The 22555-nt window shown below is 38.9% G+C and overlaps 1 protein-coding gene across 1 annotated transcript in view; it reads left to right on the top strand.

The window, feature by feature from the left end:
* LOC126175565 (armadillo repeat-containing protein 8-like) overlaps nt 1-22555 on the top strand; it is a 117582-nt gene that overhangs the window by 27811 nt on the left and 67216 nt on the right. The window contains exons 8-9 of the mRNA XM_049922421.1: nt 1769-1948; nt 15909-16118. Coding sequence (XP_049778378.1) covers nt 1769-1948; nt 15909-16118 — 390 coding nt within the window. The remainder of the gene's footprint in view (nt 1-1768; nt 1949-15908; nt 16119-22555) is intronic.

Here is a 22555-nt window from a genome sequence, read left to right as displayed (position 1 = left end):
TTTCAAACTTATTTTATTATACAACCAGTTTCGGCACTTTATTGTGCCATCTCAATGTTTAGGAATAATCTACCTTGCTTGTGATCGAAGCAGGGGCCAGCAATATTGGTATTATAGATATCTACTTGCTACAGTGACCAGTTCAGACATCACCCGCTGACAGTCCATTAAGTTGGGTGATAACAGCACTGGAGGTGTGGACCACTGTAGAACAGTTGTTGCAATCTATGGAACAGTTTTAGGGTGATATATTCAGGTAACCGTGACTCCGAGTGTTGAGATACCTAGTGCCATGCAAACTCTGATTTTGCTCTGCCTAGTTCTAATGTATATGAAGCCTGTCTGCAACTTTACATGTCTTCTTTGTGGTAAGTAGCAATCTATGAGTATCTTTCCCTACATTATTAAATTCCCAAAAGAATTATATGCACTTTCATGATATCTGTTTCTGACGTGTCAACTGTGCAATCCAAGTATATGCAGTGATGTCATTGAAAGTGTATTCATTTATATTTGGTTAATTGTAATATCCATTGTTAGTTTATCAGAAAACTCACATTGAAACAAAGTAAAGACAGTTCTGTTAAATAAGCAGAACAAAGTTTGGTATCTGACTCCTATGCCTCACACAGTGAAGAAGAGTAAATTTTATGAGATCACTTTACAGCTTCATTTATTTTTATGCATTGCTGTCTTACCACAAGGCACAGTCACCCATTAAACATTAATTACTTTGCTGCAAGAGTGCAATGATTATGTGTGAAAGTCACAAATGTATTGACTGTGTGCTAAAAGTAGATATCACTAGGTGTGCTAAAAATAGATATTACTAGATATTACAACTGTGGAAAACCTTGGCTGAATGTCTTAGATTTCCTTCTGTTGTAAAGAAAAACTGTAATATGGGTTCTGTGATGTAAAAAATTAAGGAAAAAAACACCTGCACACCCACCTGCTTATGGTGCCACTACTACAGCTGTGAGATGACAGCCTTTGTACTCTTAGAATGTATTCAGCAGTGAAACATTAGTGGCAAATGAAAGTTGTGTGCCAGGCCAAAATTTGGACCTGACTGCAGCCTTTTGTATGTTCAATCTTACTTATTGCACTAATGGACTCAGAGTCTGATTGTTGGCAGTGTTTAGAAAGACACAATGAATTCAGTTCTCTTACTGTGTTTACTTCCATGTCCACACCTGGACTGATTGCCACTCAGTGACATTTTTTCTTTTGCTTACTGCCAGCATTTATTGTAGCTCCTGTTGGAGTGCATCACCATATTTTGTACTAACAAATTATTTGAAATCTCTTGAAGTTTTATTTCTTCTTTATAATAGTGTGTTCGGCCTAGGTGTCATGCGGGCTGTTTGTGACTGTGCAATTGTACTGTGACTAATTTTGATATTCTGCCATTGTCAGTTTTGTTGTTACTACATTTTGACAACACAAACCATCTGATTCATTGAAACCAACCAATAAAATAAAATCAATATCCTTCCTTCTATAATTTCATATCAAATGAACATATATAGCTTTTACTATGTAGTAATTACACAGATCAACATTCAGTAGTATATCGACAAGGAGTATTAGCACACTGAAAGTAGTATTCATCACCTTAACAATGATCATCTGCAGTAATGACAAAAATGAAGGATTCAATTCATTACTTTGTGCAGCAAAACACAAAGAAAATTTAAACATAGACTGAATTTGGCTGTGAAAGGAGTTCACAACAGTAATATCATTTTACTAACTGATTTTTCAGGCATTTGCTTCACTGGGAGCAAATGATGAGGATATACGAAAGAAAATTATTGATACAGACAATCTTATGGACCACATAGTGAGTGGACTTCAAGATCCATGCCCAAAAGTACGACTGGCAGCTGTCAGGTGTCTGCATTCCCTGTCACGCTCTGTACAGCAGCTGCGAACAACATTCCAGGTATTTTATTGTATTTTGATTTCCTGTCTTTTCTCATGTTGCTACCATGGCAATTTTGCCCACTGGTCAGTTGAATGCCATAGTATTATGGCAACATTGTCACTTAATGAAAATGAATAGACTGAGGATGAACACTTTTTTTGATAGTATTTTAGTTTGTGTGATGCTGTGTAATTTTATACATCCAACATTTGTAATACAGGAATATTTGAAGAAAGGCTTGTGTCGTTTGTACTCATCATCAATTTTGACAATATCTTGTGGATTTCATGTATTTATTTTCGCATTTGATACAGTCTTATTATGGGTGAACATTTTTGCCGGGTTGCTTTTGCATTAAAGCATTAGCAGGGAAATCACAGACTGCCTTCCAGTATGGAAACTAAGGACAGCATTTGCTGTTCATCAGCACTTTCAGGCCTAGCATCTGCACATTCAGTCAGTAATAAGAGTTATGCATCCGGACTTAAATTTTCATGCCTGAAAATGATTTTTTTTGGCAAAGTTGTGCAGTGATGATTATGTAATCTAAAGGGCTTGTGCACAGGCTATGCTGGAAGTGTGATTTATTAGATTTGTCTGCTTTAATTGATAATAAGTATACTTCCAGATTATCCTGAACTCCGCCAGGACCTTCAAACTGTTTGCTGAAAATACTGGGTGTTGTGGTGATTAATCCAGTTTTAAGAACAAACGAAATTTTTGGAATGCACTAGGCAATAATTCCGACAAACTATAACAAAGAAAAAATGATACTGTGGTATGACGTCAATTTGTTAGGATCATTGGTCTGTTCTTTCCCAAGAGAAGGATCATGCAGTGACAATGAACAAAGATCGCTGTATTGGGATTTTTAGCCACTAATACACTGCAAACTATCATGTGTGATTCCAACTAGAGAGCAGAATTAAACATACAACTAGGTTTCAGTTAAAATTATGAACCACCAGTTTCTGAACGTGTTACGTCCCATTGTGACAACATCTGTATTCTGCTACTCCACTTGACCGGGTTGGTAATCCATGTATCATGCTGCTCCACTTGTCAAGGGTGGTAATATATGTGTTTTCTATAAATACTTCCACAGCAAATAATTTCGGACATCATTTGCTGTAAAGATATTTAAAGAAATGGTGTATGTTACCAAACCCCAAGTCCTACCCATTGAAGAAACTGAAGGAGAAAATTCATTGCATGGTTAATGTGATACATCAAATACAGACAAATTTATCACTTGGAATACTTCTGTGAGTATGTTTGCATAACAATGAATAGTTCATCCATTTATCTTAAAAAATAAATAAAGCTGGATTGCAAAACACACTCTCTCTCTCTCATTACATCTAATACTTCCGTGAGTATGGTGAAGTTCTTGGGCTTCCAACCAGGTGGCGGTATCTACAAACTGTTTGAAGACACCACCACCCAGCTGGAAGCCCAAGAACTCTTCACCAGCTGTATACGCCGGGAAAGCATATGTTCACATTCCATGAGTATGTTTGCATAGCAATTTATTTTGCAGTTTTGCTGGCTTGCAAAACTCTCCCTCTCCTTGTGTGTGTGTGGGGGGGAGGGGGGGTGGGGTGCTTATACATGCATGCACGTGTGTGTGTATGCGCACTTATTGCAAATGGGGCTAACCTTAACTGGCAATTCATTTCCATATGCCTGTCTGCTCAATGACTTATCTGTTGGGTTAGGACTGATATGTTCTTATATAGATGATCATTATCCAACCTATATTTTTCTGTTGCTCTATTTCCATAAATGTCCTCTGTAATATACACTGATCAGGTAGAACATTGTCACAACTGAATTAGTATCATGTATCGCCCATTACAACACAAAAAACTGTAACAATAATGGCATCAGTTCTACAAGTTCTCTATATGGCCAATTGCAGTTATACTTGCTGACCAATTAATACATTTGCTGTATGATTACTAGCAGGTGGGTTACAGGATTGCAGCTAGCTAGTAAGCTGTGTGTGTTTTATAGAGCTGATATTCATCAAATTTGTGGTCTAAAACATCAAGTGGTGCCTAGTTGCCAAGCTCCTCTAACCAGAGAAGCATTATTCTGGCCTTGTTGGATAGCCAGTGTCCCCAATGAAAAAAATATGAAAGTGATCATCAATAATACTGACACAGTTTCAGTTATGATGACGCCTTCTGGAACAATCACATATCCAAGGAAAGCCCATTTGTAATACTTCCACAACATACACCACCATCTTGTGCATTTTCTGTTATATTTATGTCAAGGTACAATTAAGCTACATGTCCATTTTGAATGGTCTTGAGACCAAGTACTAGTCCATCCACCCGAGAGTCAATATTGGTGAAATTAATTTCAAAACTGTGTGGTGACCTCACCACAGTGGGTTTTATGTGATGGTCTCCAGACTGTGTCCATCCACTAGATAGTATTTGTGGCCACTAGTTGACACTTTTCAAAGTGTATTTGTTTGGGGGAAAACATGTAGCCACTGCCGTGTTGGTACTATTTGTTTTGAAAGAAAACATATGAATGGAAAAGACTGAGGACAATATGCTGACTATGAATTTAAATCATATATATGTTTGTGTGACATGAAACTACTACAGTCTGATTAAAATTAGTTAATGAGTGACAACAGAGTGTGAGTTCAATTGAAGTGTTTAAGTTACAGAACACTGACAGCAGTCAATTTAACTGTCACTGGCTGCAGTGGAAACATATGTGACAATTTCCAGATAATGAGTAGTTTTAATCAATGAGTATACATGAAAGTATAAGCAGGTAACATTATTGTGGAGAATATTTGATTATAATTCAGAACTTTATCTGACAGTTTCAGAGTACTTCTTAAGACAAAGCTCTTAAATTCAGATATGGTGTCAAACATTGCACTAGCAGTATGTGGCTACTACAAATTTGTATTGTTGCAGAATAATGCCACATTTTTGGCTAGTAATATGGCTGATTATGAACAAGGTTCAAATGGCTCTGAGCACTATGGGACTCAACTGCTGTGGTCATAAGTCTATGAACAAGGCACAAGCTGAAAAATGGTACCTGGTCTTTAGGATGATGAAGTAAACACATGAAGTCCATTACTAGAGGAAAAAGAAATAATGAAATAAGACACACTCTGGATCAGTTCTTTTTATGATTGATTTGGATCTGATGAATACCTCATTTTCAGATCTAAAGAGGAAGGAAGGGTGGTTGGGGGTGGGTGAAGAAAATGGTGGATAGCCAAAGTTATAATTTATAGTTTATGTATATAAAGGTTAGGGTCTGGATTCTGTGTGGTAGTGGGACGGAGTTTTGGAGGGTGGGGTAGGAGGTTTGATCCCTACTGTGGAAACACCTTTTCAACACCAACTCTACCAATCAGACTCAACCAAAGACCAATGTTGAACCCTGCCTATTTCAGTCCACTCCTCTATCTAACCATTATCCAGCCCCACTGCCCCCAAATCACCTGTTAACTTTCCGGAATGTCCTAACCTCGAACCTTGCCTTGCCATCATTCCCCAAATCCCTCAACATACAAACTAACCTTACATCCACAGAAAGAACCACAGTCCACTATCTAAAAACTGAGGATGACCTTATGATCCTGCCTGCAGACAAAGGCTCCACCACCTTGCAGGACTCCTCCAGCTGTCAGATACACCCACCTACAAACTTTGGCACAGTGACCCCATTCCAGTCTCTCCTCAAATCCTTGTGCCCATCCCAGAACCTCTCCCCGGAGTCCATCTCTCTGCTCACCCCTACCACTCTTGTGCACTCCTACCTTCCACATGCTCCCTAAAGTCCATAAACACAACCATTCAGGATGACCCCATTGTTACCGGTTACTGTACCCCACACAGTGCTGTGCTCATCACTATTGATGCCACCTTCCTTTACACTAACATCCCTAATGGCCATGGCCTTACTGCTGTTGAACACTACCTTTCCCAGTAGCCCAATGAATTACAAACCAACAACCTCCTTCCTAGTCGCCTTGACCAACTGTATCCTCACCCACAATTACATCTCCTTTGAAGGCACTACCTACAAACAAATTCAGGGTACAGCTATGGGCACCCACATGGCACCATCATATCCCAACCTATTTATGGACCATCAGAGGAATCCTTCCTAAATATCCAGAATCCTAAACCCCTCACCTGGTTCAGAATCATTGATGACATCTTTTCGATCTGGATCGAGGGTGAGGACACACTATCCACAGTCCTCCAGAACCACAACAGCTTCTGCCCCATTTGCTTCACCTGGTCCTACTCAACCCAACAAACCACCTTCCTAGATGTTGACCTCCACCTCAAAGATGGCTACATCAGGACCTCTGTCCATACAAACCTACTAACCACCCAAACATGCAATACCTCCACTTCGATAGCTGCCACTTTTTCCATACTAAGAAGTTCCTTTCATACAACCTAGCCATCTGTGGTAGTCGCATCTGCAGTGGCAAGCGATCTCTCTTGAAATATACTAATGTCTTCACAGACTGTAATTCTCCTCCCAACCTTGTACAAAAACAGATGTCCTGTGCCTTATCTTTCCAGTCTCCCGTGACCTCCCAAAGTCTCACTGTCTGGGCACAGAGGAGCATTCCCCCCATAACTCATTACCACCCAAGACTAGAGCAACTGAATTAAATACTTCGGCATGGTTTTGACTACCTCTTGTCATGCCCTGAAATGAGAAATGTCCTGCCCACTATCCTTCCCACCCCTCCCACAGTGGTATTCTGCAGTCCACCGAACCTACACAATATCCTTGTCCATCCCTACACAACCCCTGCTCCCAAACCCTTGCCTCATGGCTCACATCCCTGTAGTACCATCCAAGGTTATTAAAATGAAGATTGGGCCTGAAGAGACTTGGACTGCGATTGACTGGCGTAGTGACATCACTACAGGAGCAAAGCAAGGCAGCGGCTGGCACAGCAAGCGGCTCTTTATGTACAAACAACCACTTATGACTGCAACAAGTTCTCGTAAAATTATTTAAAATAGTTGATTTCCCTGTTTAGATGTTAGCAATGGATTAAGAGTGCCACTGTCAGGATTTTCGCTTTTTGTAGTGCTATCGCCTTTTGCATATTCAGCTTCATAGTGAGGAAACATATGCAAATGAAAAGTCTTGTTTTAATGAATAGCTTGATGATTTTTTGTTGAAAAATCAGCGTATTTGGTTTGGACAGCAGTGTTGATTGTTTTCCTCAAATTTATTTCCTTCAAAATACTTTCTAAGCCATTAAATTAATTAAAAATAGGCTCAAACTGTGACGCTTTATGTAGCATCATGAGGTAGGACCTCAGGCCAGCGAAAATGTTCCACATATGTAGCAGAAGGGCTTAAAATATCACTAGGTAGTGTTTGTAGTATGTCATACTTTTTGTACAGTACACAATGTAACCAGCCACATATCAGAATCCTTCTGCAGAATTATCAGGTCCCTCTTTGACAGCTGAGTCTTCTGGTGCAGGTTCAAGACGAAAGTTAATATCTTGCAATTGTTTTGCACCATCTACCATTTCCTATGCTTCGCTCTTGCCGCGCGAAATACCTTCGAATAAATATGACATAAAAGAAGCATCACTGTCATCTGCCTCTACTGAAGTTTCATTTGGTGGAGGAATATTAAGAGTACTTTGACCCAAAGTAGCAGGCATAATTTATATTTCACTTCAGTTTGAGAAGGGTTCAAGTGAAATGACCAAGTCCTCTTATATGAGAGAAAAAATTTTCCAGTGGGGCTTGGTTCAATCGTGCAGTTAAAATATATTTCATCTCCAGTGGCTGGAGGTCTGAAAACAGTCCAAATAAGAGTGAACAGTTGTCATGATGTCTTTCTGGAATGAGAGCCAATGATTTGTACTGCCTGCATGCATTTTTTCATGTACAGTTCCCTTAATATTCTTTTCTGAACATCCATATGCATCCCATAACCACAGGATAACATATTCTTCTCGTTCAATTTTCAGGCATTCAGAATGTCAAATGCGTCATTTGCAAGCTGAAAAAACTTTGTTGCTTCCTCTTCTTTGGGCATCAGGTATCTTAGGGTTTTAACTGTTTCATACTAAAAAAAAAAAGTTGCGTAGCTAAATAAACGTTTTGATGTTCTCTGCCCTTGACAGTGCAGTGAATTTGTGATTGGTTAGGAGACAACTTCATTTCACTCCTATCTAATGCAAGCAGTATTTCTACAACACATATATTAACAATTTTTGCCATCTGTAAGTCTTATTCTATCATCCAGAAAGCCATTCCTCTTTAATTTAAATAAATTTGGAACATCTGAAAATGCCCAAATTAATTTATTTTCTTACTACAGATTTGGAAAATAGGAATTTGTCTCTGTCACATTAAGATCTTTCCACACACATCTATTTTTTGTACTGAGGTCACACACAAACATGACAACGTTATATAGTCAGCATCTTGTGTGGAACATGTGATAATGTTTAACCGATCTGTCATTAGCTATGTGTCAAGTTCGTAGCAGACTGGTTGCTTCCATCCTGGAAACAAACTGTGTAGCATGACAAATAACACGTTGGGGGGGGGGGGGGGGGGGGGAGCTCTATAATACAATAATAATAATAATAATAATAATAATCATAATAATCATAGAATCATATGGAACACTGCTGTCTGTGTTTATTTCGTCGAATGAAAGCACACAAACATGTTCAACTTTTGACAATACAGATGACTGGGCTTTCATCAGCTGCAACATATCAGTATGCACACCAGGAAAACATCTGAAAGGGCCTGACATCCATCTTTAGATTGTTGATAGTCCTGGAAGAGGGAAACACACCTGTTTTTTAACAAATAAAACTTCCTAGATACAGCATGAAGAGTAACTGCTTTGCAAGAGTCTTCTCTTTGTCACTTTACTTATTCCTTTCCATTCAGCAAGCAGTTTATCTGTGTTCCTGAAAACTGTTTGTCTAATATTTCAGTCACCTTCTCCTGCACTTGCATCATTTGATGGTTTTGCTAGTGTTTTATTTTCTCAACACAAGCATTCACTTTAAGTTTCAGGCACTGCTCACTATACCTCACTGTTGCACACAAAGCTGTCAGTCTGTTGTTCCTATATTCTAATTGTTCTATGCATTAACAAAGTTCCTGGATTTGTTTACTGTCACTCATCTGTAGCTGTCGTTTGGCCCTTTTTTTTGGGAGGCACATTAACCATGTACTGAAGTGCACTTTGCATGGTCTCTCTTGCCTCCTACCTATCTGCCCTATATGGAGAAACTACATTATCTAAATTTGCATTACCACTTACACTGGGGGACACTTCCTGGTGTGTAATGGTATTGCATCTGGATTAAGTTCTTTCCTAGGTAAGAAGTTCTGCTCACAAGTCACGGATGTCATCATCAGGAATGAAATGTCTGATGTCATAACATTTAAGATATCTTTTTGATGGTTCTTCATAATCCAGATGTTTTGCAATTGAATGTCTTTTGAGGATGAATGATGATTACATCCAAGCCTTTTGTCTTTCTGCTGTTTTGTTAAGCACAGTCAGGTATTTTAAAACAAAACTTTCAGCAAACACTGCATAGCACCACAAACAAAAGCAAACAACACAACTCTGTAACGCATGTCGATACAGAATGGAGCTGCGCAATTTCCATGTGCTCCTATGACGATGACATGCGTGGAACAACAAAATGTTCAGTGATCCGCACATCCCATTTGAGCTCTCCCTGGTACCACTAATAGGCACATGTATAAGTAAAAAGTAGGTATTACCTAGCGTTTGGAACTAGTAATTTCTTCATTGGGGAAGGTCAAGTCTCGTAAACTCCAGGATGAGAGAGACAGTTCACCTCTTGAAGGGACGTAATAGCCGTGTGTGTGTGTGTGTGTGTGTGTGTGTGTGTGTGTGTGTGTGTGTGTGTGTGTGTTTTCCAATGTATCAATAGCACTCACATCATGTTCAGTTATGATAATTAACACCGAAATTCTACAAAAGATCATGTGAAACAAATTTTAAAAAGCTACATTATAACATTTGAAGATGAATACATGCCACAGCATATATACTTAACAACCTAGACAAGAAACAAAGTAATATTTCATATATGTTATCTTTTAGGCATCTTTTCTGCAATGAAAATTTTCCTATTTGCAACAATCAATATGTGTTATACAAGCAGACAGCCCAGGAGCAATAAATTTCAAAGCACTGAAGTAGGAGTTTTAGTTGTTTATGGTCAGAATCTTCTGTGGCAGTATCTGTGTTTTCTCAGTGTTTAAGTTGCATCCCGTGGGGGATGCAACTTGTGCTTTCAAAGATACGCGCCATATTCTTCATCATGAAATACTACATGTCTGTGCCTTTTGTATAATTTGGCAGGTAATTATTTGTTGTTTCAAAGCATTCTAACCTAAAAGTTACAGTTACAGTGTATCACAAAGAATAAAGTGTCTGCTAATAATGTCCACTTATTGATTATTTTCATTTCTTTAATAATAATGTCTGTTTCAACCAATACCCAATACTTTCCATCCAGTTCGTAGCTTGGCAGCTATCACACTATTACCTGCCTATACAGATGTGACTACTGATGGTCATTTATGTGGTATGGGCATAACAAGACTTGTCAGAAACACTTTTTAAGGCTGTTATGACTGTATGGTTTTAGCTTGGAGGTAAATACAGGGGTTGAGTAAAAATATGGAAACACCTTGAGAAATGAAATGCATGCTGGAACATAAATGCAAATGCTAGCCAATCCTGCAGGTTGTGCTGTTGTATTTGACCACAAATGACATGTTTGTAAAGTGCTTAATATGTTGTGAGTGTCAGACATGGTCAGAACAGTGTTCTTTGTAGTTGTGAATGCATTACTTCAGAGCTAAGTGAATTCAAATGTGGATGACTTGTTGATGCTCGTGTGTGGGTGCTTCTGTAACCAACGTATCAAAGTGATTTGTATAGAAGATTTATACCACATACAGGGAAAAGCAGGAAAACATCATCCACTAAGTCAAATGTAGACAGAAGCATGTGTTGAGCAATAGTGACAGGCAGCCATTGAAGAAGATTGTGATGAAAAAGAATTGGACGACAGCTATGAAAGTCATTGCAGAACTGGATGTTACACTCATGAACTCTCTCAGTACCAAAAAAATAAAGGGAATTGTGTAAAGGCAGAATTGGAGGGCAGACTGAAATTATAAAACCATTCATCCATGATGCAAATGCACATGAAAATGTGGCATGGAAGCCATGAAACCTGGACTGTGATACAATGCAAGAAATTAATTTGATTGGATGTGTCTCGTTTCACACTGCTCCAACTTCTAGCCAAGTTTACATCCTAAGACTGAAACATGGCAGGGGTTCAGTGATCATTTCAGCAGCCATATATATGATGGTATTCCATAGGCACCATGGTTGCCCTGCAAGGTTACATTACTTCCTAGGATTATTCCATCATTTTGGCTGATCAGGTCCATCTCATAGTACAGTGTTTTATTCTCCAGTGGTGATGCTGTGTTCAAAGATGACACAGCTTCCATTGTCCAGAACTGGTTTTGTGAGCACAGGGATGAATTGTCGCATTGACCTGGCCACCACAGCCATCAGATCTCAATATTATTGAGCCTTTGTAGTCTACTTTGGAGAGAAGGGTTTGTGATCACTATCCACCTCCATCATCATTTTTCTAAACTTGCCACTATTTTGTAGCACGAATGCTATAAGATTTCCTTGAAAACCATACAGGAGCTGTATTTATTTGTTCATTCTCAGATGTCTGGCAGGTGTTTTGAAGGCCAGTGGTTTTCCTGTACCACATTAGGCATGTTTTTTCCCCATGTTTCTATATTTTTGTCCACCTTCTATATTTGAAAATCAAAAACACTGTTCACCCAAAGTGTTGACACTAACCATAACCTGATAATTAGCAAACCTGAGGAACATGAGTAGCATGTGCCTGAGAACTGAATGTTTTATAGGGCTATAGAAAAACTGTTAAGGTGACTGACTCCTTACTCAAAAGTTTTGGGGCAGCTGCTGGTAGAAGAAAATACAGGTAAAGAACAGTTGACGGTGGGCAACAGGTGTGAATGAGTGGAGCAAGGCAGATTAGACTAGACGTTAACTAGCAGCCATTATTAATACACCTGATGGTCAGAAACAGTCAGCAAAATTCTTAGGGTGTTGGTGTGTAGCTTCAGCTGAGAAATAACTGTTATCAAACAATGGAAAATCCAGGATGGAATCTAACAATATTATGAAAAGTGTGGTTTCCGTTATCTGAGACTGTAGACGTGTCTGCAAGTTGCATGGACGGTCTCTGCTATATGGTGAGTAGCAACTTTCCTTTTCATAATATTGTTAAGAAAATAAATTCAGTATGTTGCACTGGTTTCAAGTTGAGTATCATTGAAGTTAGCTAATCAGGCCATTGCACGTGCAAATTCAAGTGGCCTACCAGAGATGCCATTGCCATATGTGTTCTTTGTTTGGTTTCCTAAAACTGAACAAGAGAGTGAAACAAAAGCTGCACGTGGGATGGTAATAAGGATCGAAGCCGAGCCAAAGGCTGAGCAGTCTAGTGCATTGCCATTTATGCTATGAGAACAACTGACACTAGTTGTATCTGGTGGGCTGCTTGAATTTGTTTGTGCAATGGCCTGATTGGCTAACTTCAGTGCTAATTATCTTGGACATGGCACAACATATCAGTTTTTTAAAAATAATTATTTCTCAGCACAATCAACCTGCAACACCCTTACAGACATTTCAGACTGTTTCTGGAAATCCTGTATATTGAAAGTGAATTTATCAATGTCTCATTCCATGAATGTGAATGTTCAGGCTTGTTCATTGTATGTTGTAGACAGCAACCCAGCTATCGGAGGAGAGACAAATATTTTGGAGCACACTATTCATTGTATGTCATTACAAATGGTTCATGTCAGAAATTGTACACTCACATGTGTAAAATTCCTAACGTATAAACATTTATTTAAGACTGCCATCAGCATAGCAAAACAGCAACATGCACTGCTTGGCTGCAATCAGGCAGTGCTTAGGTAGCCTTCTAGAAGTACAAACAGTTTTCTTTTCCTCCTCCTGAAGATAAAGCAAAAATGATAATACTGAAAATGTCTTCTTCCTTCAGGTCAGCACACTTCTGACTTTTGGAAGATACTGATTTCATTATTTGTCGCCAAATTGTCTGGTTAGTTACCAAATGTGATAACCTTCTGTAGATTCAAACAAATATTGTGTTCCTTTATAGGTGTTGCAAAATTATGACTACCATAAAGCTTCATTGTATTTATATTGGACATTAATATTAGCTTTGACATAAATGTATTATTTTACTACATAGCACCAAAATCATGTTATAAGTGAACTAAAAGTTAATAATGTCAATAATATCTCAGAATTTTGGGCTAAAATGGTCAGTCCAATGAAAATTTTGTATTTCTACTGCAAGTAGCTCCGATATGTGACCCCACACAGAAAAAGACCCCATGGAAAAAGACCTGTCTAGTGAATTATAGTTGATCATTATACTTGTTGCTATGTCTTCTGTGTATATGGGTCCACAATCGCACCAGATTTTTTCGAGGAAGTCATTATTCTCCATAGCTTGTTTTTATTTTTGAAATAAACACTTTATTTCATGATTTTTTGCTAATAGCTAATTTTGCTCCCTTGGGCATTGTCAACTCACATAATGGTTGGATTTTATCATTTTACAGATGGACTTTACATCCATACAGCTTTAAAATGCCCAATGTGGGTGAAACTAGTTAATAATGAAAAATCCTGATATAAAAGGTTTATTTCAAAAATAAGAACAACCTATGCAGAACAACAAAAGATGCAAATTATGTCTCTAAAATGATGAAATGCAACCCTTGCTTTGTTGCCGTGACAGCATCAGCCACACTAAATCCATTGGTTCCTGTATATGGATCCACAGGTGCTAGGATTTTTTTCAGGGAAGACAGTGACTACATCATGTGCAGTTTTATTTTAAACATGAAACAAATGAATTCAGTGTGGCTGGCATAGTGACAAACAAGATGAATTTGCACCTATATAGCTTTAAAATGGCCAAGAGATTGAAACTAGCTAACAGTGAAAAATCATGATGGAAAAGGTTTTTTTCAAAAATAAGAACAACCTATGCAGGATGTTGACTTTCCTGAAGAAATTTTATTATGTGTGTGGAATTTGAATCTCACTTGTTAAATCATATTAATACTCTACTTTGCAATTATACAATCTCCATTGCTCCACTGCAACTCTTCTACATCCAAATTTTCTGCTGAAAAGTAATGCCCCGAATTTTTTATTTTGTTCTCAATATTGGTTGAGATATTACATGTCATGCATATTACTTGGTTGATTTTCCCACTTTTGCAGTGTTTAATGTAACTATGTTGCTGTATGAGAAACAGCTTGCTGTAATCCCTCAGAAAACTGAAAGCACAAATTCGAAGAGTTTGTCCAAACATGGAGCACCCTCTCCTTCAGCATGACAATGGCAGACCACACACGGATGCTGCAACATATGCAACAATCTAACACCTTGGGTGTACTATCATTATTCATCCTCCTCATAGCCCCAATTTGTTCCCATCTGATTTTCATCCATTGCCGAAACTTAAAGAACATCTTCGAGGACTTCACTTTGATAGTGATGAAGTGGTGCAAGCAGTGGTGAGGTTGTAGCTCTGTCAACAAAAGTCAAACATTCTACTGCTACAGTATCAACAAACTGGTCTTTTGTTGGGAGAATTGTGTTTGTTGCCAGGGTGACTTTGTTAAAAAAATAAATATACAGACATGAATAAAGACACAGTTAATGTTAATAAAGTTAGTTTTATTTAAAAAGCTTTAAGAGCTATCGCATAAAAAATTTGGAGACATTACTTTTCAAAACACCTTCATACATCGTCTTGAGTTCCTAATGAAAGGCTGTTTAATTTTAACGTTTTCTGTCTTTTCCTGTCGCCGTTTCATGTCATCAAGGTCAAACTGCTTCTGCTTTGCTAGCTTACATTTATGTGCTTCCCAGGCACATTTGCCTGGTTTGTAAATGTGCAGGGGACTGATGACCTCAGATGTTAAGTTCCATAGTGCTCAGAGCCATTTGAACCCCCTTTTTTTATGTGCATCCCCTTTAGTATATATTTTTGAGTACTTTTTAGTCATTACGCATCTAGAAAGAGGTAGAAATATTGTTGTCAATTTCACTTGTGCAACATATCAATTTGCAAATATGTCAGATTTTTGGCAGCAGCTTTGTGCTGTGTTTTCAGATCTGTCACAGATTGTCACCCTTCATGCTTAATGGAGTGGGCAAGTCACTGACTTCCAAGTACTTTGATGATGCGTGGATGCCCAACACCGGCTACTCCTGGCTTAACTGCCCATGAAACACTTTCCATAGATGCTCATGAACAGTTGAATAGGTTCACCATTTCCGAGATACTTGTTTGTACTTGTTGGGCCGTAACAGTGTATCATTTGTCAAAATCACTTATGTCAGTGGATTTCTCTATTCATGTTTCCTGTATCTTCACTAGAATCGTTCTCTATTCATCTCTGCTGTGTTTTATTCTTTCCGTACCATGTCACGTGCCCGAAGTGCCACCAACCAGCATTTAATCTTGCGGTGAGTCATGGTCATAATTTTTTTAGCTCAGTGTATTTGTCCCTACTGATTAGTTTTGATACATGAATAGCATCAATTCCTGAGTAAATTCACTGTACTGGCTGTTATGTACAGGTGATTGGTAAATGAGTGCATGCGATATTAACACCACAGCTATATAAATACTGCAGCCTTCTAATTCTCATGTTTGTATCTCAGAGCACTGTTATGTTTGTAGTAAATGTGTAAATGCTTTTAGGATTATGCAACTGATTTCACTGACTGTTCTTGTTCAGGACCATTCCGTGTGGCGTCCGTTGATGGCATTGCTGCAGGGGGCCTCTGACGACATTCTTACTGTTGCTTCCTCAACACTGTGTAATCTTCTTCTTGAATTCTCACCTTCAAAAGAGCCGATTCTGGAATCTGGTGCTGTTGATCTGCTTTGTGGGCTCACAAAACACAAAGATCCCTTTCTGAGACTTAATGGAATATGGGCATTAATGGTAAGTGTTTTGGTACAAGGAAATCTTGATGTATTTTAAATCATAACTAATTGTACAGTCTGCTATCATATGTTTCTTGAATTCTGTATTTAATAATCTCATTAATGTAACTGATATACAACAAACAGCTCAAAAAATTCAGGATTAATATTTAAGCAACAATGTTCTGGGTGAACAGGGCAAGGTTAGTAATTTCATCTCTACAGATGCTTTTCTTTGTTTTTTACTTTAAAGTTAATGAGTGAATAAAAACGTTATTTTCATAATGTTGTTCTGATTTCAGCATTATCATAACTGTAAACAAAAAAGTTACTTCAGTTGAAGCAGACAACAATAATTTGTTTGTTGCAATAGAGTTATGTGTAGTCATATAACATCACAGTATTATAGAAGAACACAACAAGAATTTTGTCTGAAAAAAGAAAGAAAAAGAAAGCTAATACAGACTAACTAAGAATCAGAAATCTGATAATAACAAATGATAATTAAGGCCTTTGGTTTGTGGTTATTTAAAAGGGAGTCAAAGCTGGTAGTTAGTGTGTTAATATCTGTCAATCATGTGAAAGCATGATTAGGTTTCAGTCAAAGGAAAATTGTGGCAAACACCCATGCAGAGAAAAATTTATATAGTTGAGTGGCCATGACCACGACATTACATCACAGTAGGCAAAATCCGGTTTTTGTGAGTGGACATCTGGCAGCTACAAATGTTGACACAACAATAGCAAGTGGGAGTTACTAACAGCTTTAATACTTTGGAGACAATTAGTGGTGGGTTAGTGAGAATATTTTTCTCAATAATGATGGACTTCATGTAGAAAATGGCACAGGACATTGCCAAAGAATATTAAACAGTTACACAAAAAATAAAGTTAATGTGTTGAGGTGAGTGAACAGTTTATTTCAAAAGAAAATGTGAGAGAGAATTATAGCTCCACTCTACATCAGTTCAATACAGAAAATATGAGACATCCAAGAAAGTGAAGTTCATTGTTACATTTGTCATATTCCATGGGTCTCATGGATTGTAGTTCCTGAGATGTGGAAATAAGTCAAAGATGTACATGTAATTTAATTTAAGTACAATACAGTGAAATGACTTATCATTACTGTATTACATGCAAATTCTGAAATATTTAATAATCCAAAACATCAAATTTAAGCATTCCTGAGAAGATACTCTTCACTGGAGTAGAAGGAGTTTACCCTGCAGAAAGTTCTTTAATTCACTCTTAAATTCCACCACATTATGTATTAATGTTTAATGTGCTCTAGTCGGTTATCGAATACATATGCACCAATATATCTAAACACGTCCTGTACTACTGTTGTGACCCTCTGAAGTATTTGTAGAAGTTATGTTTGGTCCTGGTTATACAGTGTGTCCCAAAAAGAATGACCTGATTTTAAATAGAATTATTTATTAGAAAGAAGGGCTTAACACTAACAAATTGCATATTAAATTACTCAGAAAACACAGAAGTTTATAAAAATCCATCATAAATGTTCAATATGTCCTCCATTGGCTGGACGGATGACATCTAGTTGATAGCTGAATTCATCCCAAACTGAGCGTAAGGTGTCTTCTGTCACGGAAGCTACAGCAGCTGATATTCTGGTTATTAGTTCATCAATGTCATGAGGTAAGGAAGGAACGTTTAGCACAAAATCGAATATGAAATGCCCACTGAACTGTGATCACTGATTGAGTACGACTAAATTCAATAACACAATATGCCTTATGTTGCGTGGACACCATATTGCACGAGACTGGGTGCACGCTCCAGGTCAGTGCTCGTAGTGACATCTAGCAGATTTTTTCTGAAACTCTAGACCATGCCGATTACATCTAGCGCTGTTTCAGTTACCTATTGACATTTGTCTCAGAATTATTACAAGATAAAATTGGGTCATTCTTTTTGGGACACCCTGTATATTCATGCTTTTCACAATTTTGCCATCCTTTACATGTCATATGTTCTCTCCCATACAGCTTTGGGATTCAGGGCAAATGTATTTGTTTGGATGCAGACTCTTTACAGCAATACACCACCAGTCTCACTTCAGACTTCAGTGGATGTAATTACCCTAACAGCCTAGTTCAAAATCAGGTATCCCAGGCATTACATCCATCCCTCATCTTGCTGACCCCTCCAAAAAACAACTTTGGAGCACACCACTTGTCGCTCAGTATTATCCTGGTCTTGAATCTATTAATCAGCTACTTCGACAAGGCCCTGACTTCCTAAAATCATATCCTGAAATGAGTATCAGTCTGTCTGAGATTTTGCCCACAAGCTTTGAACAGCTTTTCATTGCCCTCTCAATCTCCACAATATTTTTGTCAGACCCTGTGCTCTCTCTGCACCCATCTCTCTGCCCTATGGCTCCTATCCCTGTGACTGTCCCTACTGCACTCTCCTACCACCACCTATACCAGCCCTGTAGCTAGCAAAACATATAGTATCAAAGGGAGAGCCCTCTGTGAAACAACACGTCATATACCAGCTGTTATGTAAACACTATTCAACCTTTTACATCGGCATGACTGCCAGCAAGTTATTAGTTAGGATGAATGGGCGTAGGCAGGGGTAGTATACGGGAAACACACAATATCTTGCTGCAGAGTGTACTTTACAACATGACAGTTGTGACCTCGGTGCTGTGTCATCACACATACTATCTGGATTTTTTTCCCGAACTCTGCAGGTGGGAAGTGGTGCTGAAACATGTCCTTAGTTCTCACCACCCACCTGGCCTATTTACTTTAATTTCTCCATCTCAGCATTTCTTCACAGTAGCTACTCCTTTTTTTTACTCTTTTTAGTTGTCTACATCTTTCGTTTTCTGACCCGTCTATTTTACACTGTCCTCCACTCACCTCCATTACATAAAATAAACTTAACTTTTCACTCGTATTAACTCTTTCACTATGTTTCAGCAGTAATCTCTGCTTGCATATTACCCTGTCTTCCACCTTTAAGCTCTCAAGTTTTCAAATCTTATCCAGTGCAGTCCCCAACAATTACTCTTTACTTCTTATCCCTTTCGGTAAGACTCCCCTGATGCTGGGTGACTTTCCTGAACTCTGCTGCTTTTCATAAACTTCTTCAATCCTTTTCCTTGACCCCTCTTCCTTACCCTTCAACCCTTCTGCTGGATGAAGGAGCCGCTGGCTCCTAAACCTTGCATACCTAAATCACATTCCACGTGGGAAAAATACATCTAAAAACAAAGATGATGTAACTTACCAAACAAAAGCATTGGTATGTTGATAGAGACACTAACAAACACAAATACACACACAAAATTCAAGCTTTCGCAACCCACGGTTGCTTCATCAGGAAAGAGGGAAGGAGAGGGAAAGACGAAAGGATGTGGGTTTTAAGGGAAAGGGTAAGGAGTCATTCCAATCCCAGGAGTGGAAAGACTTACCCTAGGGGGAAAAAGGGACAGGTATACACTCGCACACACACACATATCCATCCACACATATACAGACACAAGCAGACAGATGCAGGAAGCTGAAGGAAGGAAGGTGTGAAGGGGCAGTGGGCAGGTGGAAAAGGAAACAGATCAAGAGGATGGGAAGAGGATAGAGACAGGTGGAGGGGGAGGAGGAGATGGACAAGGAGAGCAATGAGCAAGGAGATGGACACCAAATGAAAGTTCTGGCAGGTCGACAGACACACAAACGAACACAAACATACACACAAAATTCAAGCTTTCGCAACAAACTGTTGCCTCATCAGGAAAGAGGGAAGGAGAGGGAAAGACGAAAGGATGTGGGTTTTAAGGGAGAGGGTAAGGAGTCATTCCAGTCCCGGGAGCGGAAAGACTTACCTTAGGGGGAAAAAAAGGACGGGTATACACTCGCACACACACACATATCCATCCACACATATACAGACACAAGCAGACATATTTGAAGACAAAGAGTTTGGGCAGAGATGTCAGTCAAGGCAGAAGTGCAGAGGCAAAGATGTTGTTGAATGACAGGTGAGGTATGAGTGGCGGCAACTTGAAATTAGCGGAGATTGAGGCCTGGTGGATAACGGGAAGAGAGGATATATTGAAGAGCAAGTTCCCATCTCTGGAGTTCGGATAGGTTGGTGTTAGTGGGAAGTATCCAGATAACCCGGACGGTGTAACACTGCGCCAAGATGTGCTGGCCGTGCACCAAGGCATGTTTAGCCACAGGGTGATCCTCATTACCAACAAACACTGTCTGCCTGTGTCCATTCATGCGAATGGACAGTTTGTTGCTGGTCATTCCCACATAGAATGCATCACAGTGTAGGCAGGTCAGTTGGTAGATCACGTGGGTGCTTTCACATGTGGCTCTGACTTTGATTGTGTACACCTTCCGGGTTACAGGACTGGAGTAGGTGGTGGTGGGAGGGTGCATGGGACAGGTTTTACACCGGGGCGGTTACAAGGGTAGGAGCCAGAGGGTAGGGAAGGTGGTTTGGGGATTTCATAGGGAAACATTCCACGTGGGAAAAATATATATAAAAAGAAAGATGATGAGACTTACCAAACAAAAGCGCTGGCAGGTCGATAGACACACAAACATATGTTTGTGTTTGTTTGTGTGTCTATCAACCTGCCAGCACTTTTGTTTGGTAAGTCTCATCATCTTTCTTTTTATATATATATATCCCCTTGGATCAAATTCAACCAAATTGGGCACACAAACAGTAAATTTCACAAGTATCAGCACTGTGGCATTTATAACCTCCAATAGGAGGAGAGATAAGGTGGGCATAGTATCAGCCGGCCTTATTGACCTGCTTTACAGGCCAGCCCACAACATTGGGGTCAAGGAAAGGTTTTCCAGCAACTGACTTGTAGCCTGCCCAGCACAACAGGTGTGTATCATTGGAGTACTATCAGCCCGCCATGTGAGCTGTGTTGTAGGACAGCCTACTTGTTGAGGGGGAGGGGAGGGGGGAGTTTTCAAGTCCCTGGCATGTAGGCTGCTCTGTGCGACAGTCATGTTGTGTTGGAGTAGCATGAGATTGCGTTATCGGCCCGATTTGCAGGGCTACATGCACATTTTTTTAACAACATTTTAATTTCCACTATCCTGAATATAGTTTGATGGCATCCAGTACAAAATATACACATTTCAATTCCACAGAGTGAAATACAGTGACAGGTGATAGAAGAATGCTGTGTGAAGAGGGGTGGCACTGCACTCTGGCACACTTAAGGCAAAATAACATGTCTTACTTTTCCTCGAACATATATGTTTTATGTATCAGACTCTGCAGAAAGATGTGCACTACAAAATGAACGTATTTTTGAAAATTCGATTTTTTAAATTTTTGACGTATCTCAAACGCTTGAGATAGGGTGGGGGGTTGGTGGCGCCACTATCTTAGTATTGCCCCGATTCGGAAATATCTTTGATCCGAGGCTGATGCACAGAGCAGTCTGAGTTATAGTGGGGAAGTGTGTAATCTCCACGTGACCTGTGTTTACATTGAATGATTTTGCTGTTTCCTCTTAGTTTATTGCTCTCATGTCAAATGAAAACAAAATGGATTTCTGTGGCCGATTGCTATCAAGTGAATTAAAATACATTCACATAATTACAGAAGGCTAATATACGTTATTAGTTTCAGATTTTATTTTATTTCCACTTTTCTGACTGCCATACATTAATCATCTTGTAGAACAATGAAGTTATTTTTGTCGGTTTGCTAAAGAAATTTGGTTTTTATTTATCTTTTACCCTGAGGCAGTCAATGTGTTTGAAACAAAGTGTTTAGTTCCACACTAATGGCTAATTTCAACTGCTCGCTGCATTTCAAGTGTGCATTTTTATCTTCTAGCATGTAAAAGTGTGTTTTCATCCGGGAGAAAGTGTATTTTTAACTGGGAAATCTGGCAAAAATCTGGAATTTTTTTTCCTTCTCTGCGTATACACCCTGGAATAGAATCCATCTGCCTACAAGCTAAATTAAAAGTTCTTGATGTGCTTCTAAAATATCTTTCTCTTGTTTTTCAGGCAGTTTACTGATGTAGGTAGTACGCAGATGCAGCACACCTCCTTGGTAGGCCTTACTAGTTCTGTGAAATCTCATCTGTATTATTAAACTACTGTCTCTCTAACTTGAATCTTGGAAAAAATTGCAGAATAAACTAATTTCTTCATTTTTAAACCACCCATAGGCGTAATTGTAGTTACTGGGGACATAGCTTACTAAGCTACTTCATTAATTGTAGGCATTGGGTTTGCAGATAAAGTTTTGAGTCATCTGTAGGCCTAAAACTTAACGTTTTCTACTTCTTGTATTTCATTGGCTGGAAAATGTATTTTAATAGCTTGTGCAGTTAATAGTCTGTGATGACTGCAGTGTAGATTTTCTAAACGTTTCTGATAGGAAAAATGACCTGGAATTCTTATGTGGATCCTACAATTTTATCTC

This window comes from Schistocerca cancellata, chromosome 3 (genome assembly GCF_023864275.1).
Source record: "Schistocerca cancellata isolate TAMUIC-IGC-003103 chromosome 3, iqSchCanc2.1, whole genome shotgun sequence".
Taxonomy (NCBI): domain Eukaryota; kingdom Metazoa; phylum Arthropoda; class Insecta; order Orthoptera; family Acrididae; genus Schistocerca; species Schistocerca cancellata.
The sequence above is the reverse complement of the archived record's forward strand: the minus strand, read 5'-3'. Positions and strand labels throughout refer to the sequence as shown.